At 45.8% G+C, this 12,961-nt stretch overlaps 1 protein-coding gene across 3 annotated transcripts in view; it reads left to right on the top strand.

Annotated features, from left to right (window-relative positions):
- ARHGEF5 (Rho guanine nucleotide exchange factor 5) overlaps nt 1–12,961 on the top strand; it is a 37,198-nt gene that overhangs the window by 246 nt on the left and 23,991 nt on the right. Inside the window, exon 1 of one of the 3 annotated variants that reach the window (XM_065672109.1) lies at nt 36–245. The exons of 1 other annotated variant lie outside the window; for it this stretch is intronic. In XM_065672109.1, the coding sequence (XP_065528181.1) occupies nt 117–245 (129 nt within the window). In that variant the 5' untranslated portion in view covers nt 36–116. Of the gene's footprint in view, nt 1–35; nt 246–357; nt 713–12,961 lie in introns of those variants that run through there. One more of the 3 variants, XM_065672118.1, reaches the window with a different exon arrangement.

Here is a 12,961-nt window from a genome sequence, read left to right as displayed (position 1 = left end):
CGGGAGAGGCGGGGTGAGGCGCGGGCCTGGCGCCGGATCCCCGCGGAGCCCGGGCCGGGCCGGAGGAGCGGCTGCTGCCCCGCTTAGCCGGGGCGGCGGGCAGGCTCGGGGAGCGGATGGGAGGGCTGCCCACCATTTTAGGACCCGAGGGGGCCTGGGCGGAGGGATCTCCGGGGACCGGAGCTCTCGCCCCTCCCGCGGCGGGCCTGCTGCGCTCCTCTGCGGGGCCGGGCCGCGGCGCACAGGTGTGGGTGCGCGGGGAGGGCCGCCGTCGGGGCCCGGGGCGCCGCTCCGGCCGGCAGGGCGCTGCGTGAGCTCCGGTGGGACAGTGCCTCCGGAGGTGGGGAGGGGGGGCGCGGGGGCGTCTCCTGCCGGCCCCGGGCAGGCGCCGGGGGGGCCGCAGCCTTCGAGGAGGCCTGTGCGGGACGGCAGCGCCCGTTCCGTTCCCCGCCCCGCTCCTCCTGGTGCCGGCAGCAGGTAGGGCCCGGCCAACAGGCCCGGTCCCAGGCGCAGCTGCCGGCAGCCGGGCAGAAGTGGTGCCTCCCCCGCCGGAGCGAGGTCCCACGGTGCTTGCTGGGGGTTCAGCCCCGGCAGTCCCGGGGCAGAGCTTGAACTCTGGACACCGCGTTGTTTTCTTCCTTGCTCTGCTGGCTGGCGCCTCGTGACTTTTATGGCCTGTCACGGAGGGAAGGCAGGGGAACGAAAAGGAGAGGTACTCGCTTCCCATCTCCTTCCTGCAGCCTCTTCGGAGCCTTGCCAGTGCAGCAGCTCCGGTGGCAACCTCAGGACTCCACACAACATGCTGCGGGGACTTCTGAGCTGCCACGGTCCTGGCCTGACCCATCTGCCCCCAGCACCCGTGTCATCCTAGCGCTTGGTGCTTCCTCTATTCACAGAGGTTGGATAAGACCTGGATCAAACCTGGTAGGGAATACAGGGCCAGGGAAGGCGATCTGAGCTCAGCTAAACTGTGTTGACTCGTTGCAGACTTGGCCAAGTCTGGAACTGCTGGATGGGGATGCTGCTGGCTTCTCCTTGAGCTGCGTGCCTGGTCCTCTGACCAAACCACATCTGTAGCATGTTAAAGTTTTGTGACCTGATTCCGTGGTGCTTTGGAGTTTCTCGTACCCTAAATGACTTGTTGGAGATGGCTTGGATAAGGGCAGAGAGCCTTTTAAAGGGCTGCATAGGAGGGAGGTGGCTTGGTTTGGAGGAATAATGTATGGGTGACCCAGATTTCAGAACTGCGACTGAACTGGGTGAGGAGGAGGCATCTGCAAATCAGACATGAAGTTGTACCGAATCTGAGTTCTTCTTAGTTATTGTTAATATTGGGAACAGCTCAGCTGGCTTCTGTATTTTGGCAACTCTCAGTTGAGGGTAGCACTGAGCCATCTGTACAGTAGCCCAGCGATCTTTGCAAGTCTGTGAGTGAGGTTATACAATGTAATTGCAAGTGACAACAGTCAGCCAGGCCTGAGGCTGCTGCTCTTGCTGAAGCCCCTTGTTCCTGCTGTCTGAAATACTGGGACCCAGATACTTCCTCTGGGAACCTCTTGTGCATCCTGAGAGATTTTGCTGGGAAGACTCTGTTCCCTGGGACCTTTTTTCTTTATTATTTCATCCTGTTAACTTGAGATAGGCGTTCTTAATCTTGTTCTATTGACTCTTAATCTTACAGTTCACTTGTTTCAAGTGCTTTATAGAGCTAGAGCCAAACTTTTTTTTTTTAACATATTCTACTCTGGAGTCTGGTTTAAAGTGGGCTGTTATATGTAATTAGTTTGTATTCATGCAAATTACATTCACTCTCCATGGTTTTCCCAGACAAAATTTAAGAAACAGTCTGCAAGGGGTTTCAAATTCATGATTGGAATCAGACTTTTTTCCAAGAGTATTTGATTCTAAGGCTTACCGTGCTTTCTGTCATCTGGTATCTTTCCAGTTTGATGTTGGCTGCTTGGTTACTGTTTAGCTAAGTTATACATAGCTAGTTTATTTCTGTAGTCATGCCTGGTAAGTTCTGTGATTCCTTTCAGCTTTGCAGCTCCTCGCTGAACTCCAGTTGTATCTTTTAATGAAGTACTTAGAAGTGACTTTAGTGCAAGTGTAGTTGCACTCTATTGTTTAGGCACTTGGGCTGTACAGAGAGAAATTGTTTCCCTTTTCTGGGAGATGAACAGTTGATGTGCATAGTATCAGCCATTTGGGGACAGGCGCCTTACTCTGACCCCTGTCAGGTATTTACATTCCCAGCTGGTTATCACTGCATCGAATCCAAAATTCTATTAGAAAAGTACCCAGTCTTGATTTCAAGATACGAAGTGATAGACTGCACTGGTTCCCCAGGTAAATTATTCCAATGGCTGATTACCCTCGCTAATTTCTTATCTCAGTCTTTCCAGCCTGGTTCCTAACCACAAAGTCTTGCTACAAATTTTCATGCCAGATCACAGTGCCTGTTGCTGCCAGGATGACACATTCCAGCAAAAAGGTGGCCTATTGTACCACCAGTTTACAGTTGTTACCTGTGCTAACCTCTTGCTTCTGGGAAGAGCTGTAGACATAGGGTCACTGGTATGATTTAGGGCAGCAGCTAAGTGTGCCTGTCTGTGGTGTCTGTGCTCAGACAGGGCTTTCTGATGTAACTGAGTAACTTGTGTTGCTTGGAGTACAGCTTCAGGTGATGGCTAATCCAGTGTAACTATAGGCTGCTGCTGAAGGAACAATCAGTTCTCATCCAGTCCTGACTGCAGGATTCTGCTGCTTCCCTTGTATCCGAACTAGTGACTGAGTGGCCTCAGATCAATTCAGTAACGGCTCCAACTGAAAATTAACCCACTTCCTTAAACAAAAACTATGATCTGGAAGTTGGATCAGCCTGCTTGGTGGCCAGATAGTGCTAGGTTTGATGCAGAAGGGTAGCATGCCACTGGGCATGAGTAACCTGGAGAGGGACTACCTCTTTCAGGAGCAGCCCCATGCCTGTGCAGGAGTGGATGCAAGAGGGAGTTCCTACATTTCTATGCTTGGATAAACAGGCTGTGGTTGCACAAATCCTCTCGAGCTGGCACTGCTGTTGAAAGAAGCCGTCATGCCTACCTGTTCTCAACCACATCTCTTACCTGCTCTGGTGCATTGTGAGACCACACACATGCCTATACTGCCAGAAAAGAAAGGGCACTGTTGGACTGGGAAGAAGGGCAGAGGATGGAACTCTGTTGGCAAGCTGAAGAGCTTGTGAAACTAAGGCTGGGGACGCAGGAATTGTCACAAGCATACCTTAGCTTAAATCTTGATGGAAGCTAATGTATTTTTTTCCACCTTCCCACTGCAGCAGGTGTGTGAGAATAGCTGCCTTGATGTGCTCAGTAGCCCAGCTTAACTCTTGAGTGACTTGGGAGAACTCAGCTTAGCCAAGGCTGGGTTTAGGCCAGCTGCATTTATGTCTTTGTCAAGAAGTATGTGTTGGAGTTAGGCTTTGTGTGGGAAAGAGTATTTTACATACAAAGAAGGTTTGTCCTTTGGCTGTGGTGTAGTGATACTTATGAAAGGTTCACCATTACAGAAAAGTTGCAAACTACGGTATTTGTGTGTTCTAGATGTGAGGTGCTTGGTTGTTTTCAGTGCCTGAGCAAGGTAGGGGGTATACTTTTGGGAAAGCTTTGTTAATCTTGTTGCTTCCATTAGCAAGTAACTCCAGATTTCTTGCTGTTCTAGTGGAATTAGTTTGCTGAGACAAAATCCATTTCCCATCTATTGTTTTAAACACTATTCTTTCAAGTGCCGTGCTGAACACTTGTGGGGACCTGTGGTGGAGACTCATTTTGAACTCACGGATTGGTGGTTGGATTACAGCTAGGTGAAATCAAAGAAGAAATTCCCGTGACTTCAGTACAAGTTCAGTGCAAGGTCAGGGAATGGGCTATTGGGTTTTGATAGTGGGAAAAGTTTAGAAGGGGGGAAGGTGATTACGATTACATGTGTACAAATGTACAAATGTACATATGTAAATAGATGCATATGTAAATATATACAAAATAAAGGGTGTTCTGATGCTAGGAGAGGTTGAGGAGTGGCTATAGAAACTGTAATTGGATAGTATACAAGAAGTGAACTGAAGTGGGAGGAAGCATATGGACCTGCTGCTCAGTGAATGCTGCATTAAAGCAGAACTGGCCATAAATTAGCTTCTTGAGAACATACCCTATTTGCAGTAAGTCACGTAGAGGTGTGTGACATTCAGATGCCAAAGTGCCTTTGTAGTCTCAAAGTGAACATCTAGCTGCACGCAGGTACTCAGTGTGTGAGGTCTGCTGCCTGTGGCCTTGGTGGTGCTCAGATTGCATTCAGCACTGGAGTTGATGCTGCTGATCATACATAAAACTCCCCAGATCCTCACCAGGTTCATGCTGAAGTGGTGCCCAGTGGGACTGACAGGCTTGGCAGGCCCCTGCATGTGGCACCCGTGGGAAGAGCAGAGTCACATGCAGATGAGCAGAGGGTGTGACTGTAGAAGGAGAGGTGAGGAACGGCCACTGCTTCATCAATGGAGCCAACAGTAGAGCTGATGGATCCAAAATACACCCTGGAGAGGGGAGGGGATTAGTAACCTGGTCATGTTGGGGCACAATTCATTTGAGTCACAGAAGCCCTGAGATAATCAGGGGACACGAGGCACAAGGCATGAGTCTTGGTTACAAGCAGACCTGTGACATGGACGTGGGCGCTCTTCACAGCTGCCACAAGGTGGCTGCAATGGCTGCACTTGCGTATTCATTTGGTAATAGATGCCCAGATCAGTGTTAAGCCGACACACGCATCTCTCGTGGGAGGAGAGGTGGCAAGAAGATGCTTTGCCCACAGCGTTGCCGGGCAGCTACAGAAAAATAAGCATGTGTAAGCTTTATGGTATGCATGCTTTATGCTCATAAGAGCTTACAGGTGTAATGGTCAAAAGTGCCTACGTATATTGTTTGAATAGCATAAATAGTAACTGGGCCCTTATGATGTTACTACAGGTTCCTGTCCTGTGAGGAGATGCTAGTGGAAACTGTAAAAGTACACCTCTAAGAGTTTAGCTTTGCTGGTATACTTCATCTTGTAGGAAAAGAAAGGATACCATAGCCATACCAGTGCCTGGGGATGCTCTGATGCTGTAGCTGTGTCTTTAGTGCATCCAGCCAAATCCTTTTGGTATGCATTAACCCTGAGCTTCTCTTCAGATGCAGAAACTTTGTTGTAGCTATTCCATAGTACAGGCATCTGAGGTAACTCTGTGCCTTTGAGACGTAATCTGGCTGCAGCATTTGAGTTGGTCTTCTTTCTGAAGTACTCTGAGATCACTGATTGTTTTTAGAGGTGAGGACCATCAGGTTGATAGCAATGAAGTTGAGTAGGTGCGGTGTGTATGTATTTCCCTTCTGTTGCTGAATTTATAGCAGAAGAGATGTTCTGAGTATACTGCCAGCTCTGCAGGGCAGGAACAGTGTCTCACCACACAATACTTAGAACAGTGAGGATTTGGTCGTGGTTGTTGGTACTGAATATAGCTCACATAACTCTTCCCATTGTTTGTTGCCTGTCTGTATCTCTCTTTCTGTAACTCACTTCGCACATGGCACTTGATCAGGCTTGAGACTGAATACAGTATAGCTGATGGATCTTATGGGTGTTTTTAGAATGGCGCACTTCTCTCTCCCTTCTCTACCTCTCCTCAGGAAAGGTGTTTTTCTCCTGCCTTTTGCATGTTTCATAGGCAAGAAGAGGCTCAGGGTGGGCAGTGGGGGTAGTACTGTGTAGGCTGCAGTACAGCACACAACCCTGTCAGGGCTCTATGCTGTGACAGGGCAGAGAGAGGATGGGGAGACAGGTGAAGTGGGATTATCCCTATTTCTATAGCAGATTATGGGTCATGGCATGTGTTCCTAAGCGTACGAGTGATAGAAAGAGATGAGTTTACCCCTTAAGTCTCCCTGTAATTTCTTAACAATATCTGGTGCTATGTATTATGGGAAATGAATCACTGTCACTTCCTTCCTCATCCCTGAGTACCACTGGAAAGAGGTGATTCTTTCTTAGTGCTTGTGAGAGGACTGAAGGGAAACCTATAAGGTGTTCCTGTAGGCACAGGGTCAACACTGCTCGTTTGGGTCCAAGTCTCTTGCCATCTGGGAAGGCAGTCTTCTGACATTGCTTGGGCAGTCCATCTTATCTTCTTGCCTCTGCACAATGAGTAAACTGAGCTGTTTCACTTCAGAGAGGTGCATAGAAAGGAAGATGAGCAATTTGGACGTATGCTGGAGCAATGAGATGTGCATTATCCTGGAAGAGCAAGGCCAGGCATGTCAGTTATGTCACAGTAGTGTGTGCTCTGACCAGTCACAAGGGAGAGTCAGGGCCATATAAAACAGCCTAAAATTGTAGCTGTGTGTATAGAATAGCTGAGTTGTCCAGGGGGTCTTATCAGACATAACAGAGCCATTTTTCCTTTATTCTGTATGCAGCATAATTTTTACCTATCCAGCTGCTGAGCGTGTAATAACAGTGATATCAAAAGCATGAAAATGGGCATCTGTGTGTGAAAGGGGAAAAATGGATTGACTCTCTGTCAGTTGTAGCAAAATGACTTAAAGAAAGAACAGAACAAGAAAAGATGAGATGTGCTGCATTGCATGTGCAAAGAATCTGGCATAATCGGAAATCTCAAGGCAATATGGAAGAAAATCTGCCCTGAAATGTGTTATGTTTTACCTGAATGTCACCTTTGAAAAGTTAGTTTAAAAGCCGGCATTGTGCACAGTTTGGTTGTGACAGTGGAAAAAGACTGGAAGTGTATTTAAATAATGATTAAAAAAAAAGTACTAACAGATGCAGGAGCCAAATACACAAGTGTTGAGGTAAGAATGCGCAAAACCACCAACTTGGTTTTAAAGAGTGGTTTGGTAAAGAGGTACAGGTTTGTGCTTAGGGGTAGCAAAGAATATCTGATGCTGTATGTCCTAAGCTCATAAAATAGATGGAATTTCAGGAGTCTCACGTGAAGGTGGACACAGTGTGAAACAGACAACTGTAAATATCTGACATATGTGAGGTTATGGGGTGGGGGATTTCTTTGGGCAGTGAGATCCCTATAGTACAAGTATGATCCCAGAGCAGCACTGGTCCAGGTGAGCTGAAACAACTAGTTATAGACACTATTTTGGGTGAAAAATGTGGCTGTTTGTTTGTACTGAACAACTACAGCACAAAAGGAAAATATTTTGGGATCGTCTTTTGTATCTGAGAGAGCTTGGAGGCAAAAAACACAGAAGGAAAGAACAGACTGAGCAGTCAGTATATTTTTGTTGGTGAAAGGATTGCTTAAGTAAGTCTTTGCTTAGGGTTGCAATCAGATACAAAGTTTGTAACAGGGCTTTGCATATTCAGTGTGCTGAGCAGCCACTCCCTGACTAATCCCGAGAGTGTGACTGTGAGGTAGGAGGAGTTAGTATTACCTCAGTTGCACAGATGACCCTCAGACAGGCATGAACTGCTGGAGACTGCCAGAATTTGGAACTGGCAGTTCTGCTGGATGAGGTCTGGGGGTGAAGGCACAGTTTTTGGTTGCCTTGAAAAACATTAGTTACAACCTAAGCCTTCTGTAGATTCTTCTTTTAATGAATTAACTGCAGTGGGGAATTGAAGGAAGGAGAGCACCTAGTATCATAACATGTATGTTCTGTTCCATGCTACATTAGTTACTGATGATGACAGTATTTTTTGTGGACCCAGTAGCTTGAAATTTGCAGGTGATAGCAAACATGTTTAGTTGTCTGTAAGCTACAAATGTTAGTAGAGGCAAGACTTAAAGCAGCGGTCCTATGGATGTATCTTTTTTGCCTTCTGTTAGAGTAAATGCTAGTAGAGAAGGAATAGCCAAAAGTTTGGAGTGCAGGGTATTTCCCCATGAGTATGACAAAAGCAGTAATGCTGTGGGTATAGCTGTAATTACACCTTTTTTAATGCGATTGCTTCTTGGGAGCCATCTAGTGTCATCTGTGTCATATGTCCTGTGTAAGGCATGGCCAAGGGTGACAGAGTAGGTTTGTCACATCAAGACGTGTGTCACTGTTCTTCCCTTCAACAGCCTTGTGGTAATGAGTCGAAGCCAGATACAGCTGTGAGCGCTGCAGGATCTGCCACCAAGCAAAGGCAGAGCCGTTGCTCATGAAGCAGTAACTGCATTTGTGGTGTTAAACCCTCCTGCTTTGCTGCTCCTCCTAGCCAAGGACCACTGCATCAGCCTGCTGCAAGGGTGGGATCTCACTTGTCTTGTCCTCAGCTCTCTGCTTCACTTGCAGTTCTTCTGTCCTGTTGAGCCAGGGACTTGGAAAAGCTGCTCAGTTTGTGCCTGTCCACTAATGTGCTGACCAGCTGGCTGTCACACATGGAAGAGGCAAGGTGCTGGATTCAGTAATAGTATTTGTGACAAAAGCTGGATTCCTCAAGTGCATCAGTCTGGAAGGGGTAACACGGAGGACCCATTTCCCATACAGTGGGGGCATTTGGGAAGCAGACCCTTAAGAAGGAGAGCTCTCACTGTTTCCTCTGTCTTGGGCATGGTCCACTGACATCTCCACCCACTTTCTTGGTACCCTCCCAGCCGTTCCCGCTTCAAGCACCTCTGTTGCTCTTAGTTTTCCCAAATTACGGTGATTGTACTCTTTGTTGTCTGTAATGATATTTGTTTTTATAGCAGAGCATTTTGCTGTGTGCCAGGTCTGATAAACTTGTTTAGGTGAGTTTGGTGGGCAGTGTCAGAAGTTGACTGCGAGCTGCCTGTGAGGCTGAACTGCGGAAACTCTGCTGTATCTCATTGAACTTGGGAGAGATGGGATGTTTATGTGTTTGTTTATGCCCTCTTGGTAAAAGTGTGCTGCAGGTAATGGGAAAGACAGTGAGCTGAGTCCTAGATTTCATTAAATGGGTTCCTGTAGCTTCCTAGGGGAAGTTTCTCATTCATGCTAAAGTATGCACAACTTCAATTAGAATATAGCATGCACACTTGCATAGGGTGGTGGATGCGAGTGTACCGAGCGAGGACTTTGCATTCCTTGACTAGAGCTGGCATTATTTTGTGATCGTGTCATAAAGAGGTAAAGGAAGTTGTCTTGGGTCTGTATTACATTATTAGTCATGGTGACTGTTAGGAGTTAAGTTGCCTCATGTTCTAATTTCTCACCAGCACACTGAAATCATGAGCTTGGGGTGAATTTAAGGTACACATACCTTATTTTGATCCTCTGCATCACTATCTGATAGGGTGGAACCTGGGAGGGTAAAGAGAGAGGTAGTTTTATGTGCCACAGGGTTGAGGAAAAGAAAGCCAGTCAGGAGTCAGAGTTGATGTCTTTGAAGGCTGCCAGAGGGCAATCTCAGGACTTAAATTGCTCAGCTAATACCTGAAAAGCCATGGAGCCATCAAGGAGTACTACTTACTGTTGGACATCTTGAAGGGTAATGATGGGAAGCAGACTCTGCCCCCTCATTCATATGCAGAAAAATAAAAACAGAGGGAGGAACGATTAAAACATCTGTAATTGTTCCATCTGCGTTTGCACTCAGTTATTAACATGGAAAACATTGAAATTAGTACATCATGGAATGTTAGTGATATTTCTAAGTTGGCATAAAATCTATAAACTAATACAGACTTGGAGCTGGTACTGTGTGTAAAAATAGGTGGCAATAATTTTTGCCCATTAGAAATAAGAAGTATTGCTGAAATAGGCAATATCGGTATTGTTGATCTGGCTGTGCTAGTTTTTTGGGGTTTTTTAAGTTTAATCCGTAGGGTTCTAATTTTTTCTTTTTTTCCCCTTTATTAATAATTTTTATAATATGCTGTGTTAATTACAGTATTAGGAACCAAAGCTAAGTCTTAACTACAACATCTGTGAGCTGTAATTACTACTATAAACTGTGAAATAAGGTAGTGGTAATTAGTGCAGCTAGTTATAAAAAGCATTTCATAGGATTGATGTGTATCAGTTACAGCATTTAAAACCCTGATTTATACAGCTTTTCACTGCTCATTCTGAAAGACAGGGTCACAAAAATGCCTTCCCCTCACCTTCCATTTGCAGTATTTCCATGCTAGACTTCACAGATGGTTTGAGGAGGTTTCCAGGGCTTTCCCTAGCAGCTTCTTCATGTTGTTACTTGTTTTCAGAGTTGCTCACAGGGGCTGGCTCCTTTGAGTTCACCTGGCTGCCGTGCACTGTCCTCTCAGACACCCAGTCCTTTGCTGAAAAGAGAAGGCTGAGTTTGGGTTCACAGGAATGGCGGAGTGAGTGGCAATAATGAGAAAAGGAAACATTAAACTGTAAAATAATGGCTCCCTTGGTTGTCTGATTAGAATATCCAGCTTCCCGTAGTACCTGCTTCTAACCTGGAAGGGCAGCAAGGGGGCTGGTACCATGAAGGTGAATCCCGCGTGGGCTGGTGAGGGTGTATGTGTACCAGCGCTTGGCAGTCACATGAGGCAAGACACCTACGCTGGAGCGTCAGGGGCTTGTGTGTAGAGCCTGGGTGTGGTTTCACCAGAGCTTAGGTCCAAGTTCAGGTTTCTGCTTCCCCGCTCGCCTCTCATTCCCGTCCACTCCTTGCCCTTGCTGCTATGGCTCGTACCTGTGCACGTACAGCTACTTCAGGGAGCACTCCTACTTACCTTTATTAATTCCTTGGTTTTTTCCTCCTGTGTCACGCCTTTCTGGGTGTTCACATCACTGCTGCTGGGTTGTTTCTTTGTCTTGATCACTTCCTGAGCTGGCTCATGTGTGGTCACATGGGATAAGATGGCAGCAACCTGGATGTGCATTGCCTTAATCTGTTCTGGATTTGAGGGCACCACATCAAGTCTTGAGCAGAATTTATTAGGACCTGGTTCCAGGTGGGTTGAATGTTTTGTATGGTCAGCAGTGGCGGAAGGAATTTAAGGAGCTCCACATCTTTTTTTATTCCTGGGCCTTGAACAGATGAAGTTTGCAGAATATCTGCAAATACTTAAATTGGGCCTGATAAAATTGATTATTCATCTTTGTTAACCTACTTGTACCACAGCGTATTTCTTCGCCAGTCTTTTAGTTTCTTGTAGCTCCTGTAGCTCACTGGATCATGTCTGAATACTGTACAGGCAAGTTCAGTGTCATCAGTCCCTACTGCTGAAAACCAGTGATCAGGCAGAGGGGGAAAGGGGAGCTGGCCTTGCTCTTGTTGGTCAGAAGTTAAGGCTTAACATTTAACATATGCTTAAAAAGTTAAGATAAACTCAGACAACAAGATCTAATTTTTGACTCATACTTTTTTCAGGCCTTTTCCACACCCATTAAAGGCCAGACATACATTTTTCTTAATTGCAAGCCAAAATTCTCACATAACCACATGATTCTAGGAAGTGGGACTGTATGAAAAACAGAAAATATTGTGATGTGCACAGTAAACCTATGCCAGTTGGCCATGCAGCCTTTACACTGTGAGTAACAACAAGTTTTCCATGTGTTTGCATTAGTACCTTCCTATTCAGCACCCACACAATTCCTGTGGCTTTGGGTGTGTGAAGCTATTTTTCCACGGGGAGAGGGAAGGGGTCCTTGCTGGTGCTTTCCCACATTTACATTTCTTATAACATTTTATTTATATCTAATACTTTTTGCTCCCAATAGCAAACACGTCTCATTGTGCTTGTTAACTTCTTCGATCTAAGCACAGCAATTAAATTTCCAAGAAAGAATGGTTTGTTCCCTGAAAAGCTGGGTTAGGGGAGGGTTGTACCAAAACCCTTTTCCCACACACATCCCTGCCTCTCTTTCAGATGGATTTTCTTTTTTCTTTAGCTGCAGTTTTTGGTACAAAGCTTCATCACTGTTTCAATATTACCCAGTGTTTGTGATTATGATGCAAGTCTTATTTATTTTTTTTTTTTTAACTTTTTAAATAAATCTCATTACCGGAGTCATAAGGCAATTAAAAATGCTGTGGGGGGGCTAAGCCTGAAAACATGCGTTCTAAAAGCACAAAATGTGTTCAAGATTTTTTGTTGTTGCTATCTCATGGTATGTTGATAGCAATTTTTTATTGCTATCTCCAGTTGACGGTACTAACAACATTGAAGCCAGATACACGGTACATGCTGTAGGTATAGCTGTTACGGCTGATGAAGTTGTGCTGGTAGGAGTCATTAGCACAGTATGATATACAAGTGTGGTTTTGTTGTTATTTTAGGAATTGCTTTGGTTGCACAGGATAATCTTTACATGTTGATACAAAAGCAGCATTTTGCCAGTATATTTATGGCTGGGTATATTTTGGTGTTTAGCTTATCAGTCTTCCCATACTGCTGAAAAGTTGCAACTTTGTATCTTCTGTCCTGTAAAAGGTATTGGTAATGACAGCAAGAAATCTTAGATCTCAACGTAGAACTTGATCCGGCTGTGAAAGAGGTTGTATTACATGTTTGCCAAGAACATCAGACAGGATAGCTTTGGAGGCCCTTTCTGCAGGGGAGGACAGCTTGTCCCAGTTCAGTTTGCTGAATATTGTTTATCCTTATCTGTCTGTAGCTTAACTGTGCTCAGGACTGCTACAGGTAACGTGACAACAACTGTGCTCAGCAATGGTTCCACTGTGCAGTCTGGGCAAGGCCAAGCTTTCAAGTGTGTTTCCAAGCCCTTTGATGTTTTAATGGCATTTGCATCTGTCAAAATGGTTTGGTGCAAACATTAGCATTCTTTAATCTGAGACTCAAAAACAGCAGCGTGGGATTCTGGCTCAGGCTTCAGTAGCATAGAAGGAGACTACGAAATTTCTCCTGCTAACTAGAGAATGTCTCCAATCTAGGCCCTGAATCACTCTGAAGAGAAACTGGGAACTCTAGTTCATAGCAAACCTGCTCTCTAGGAATGTGTATAGCTGGTTGCTA

Source organism: Lathamus discolor, chromosome 1, assembly GCF_037157495.1.
Source record: "Lathamus discolor isolate bLatDis1 chromosome 1, bLatDis1.hap1, whole genome shotgun sequence".
NCBI classification, from domain to species: Eukaryota; Metazoa; Chordata; class Aves; order Psittaciformes; family Psittacidae; genus Lathamus; species Lathamus discolor.
Note: the sequence above shows the minus strand (reverse complement) of the source record. Positions and strands in the feature narration are given on the sequence as shown.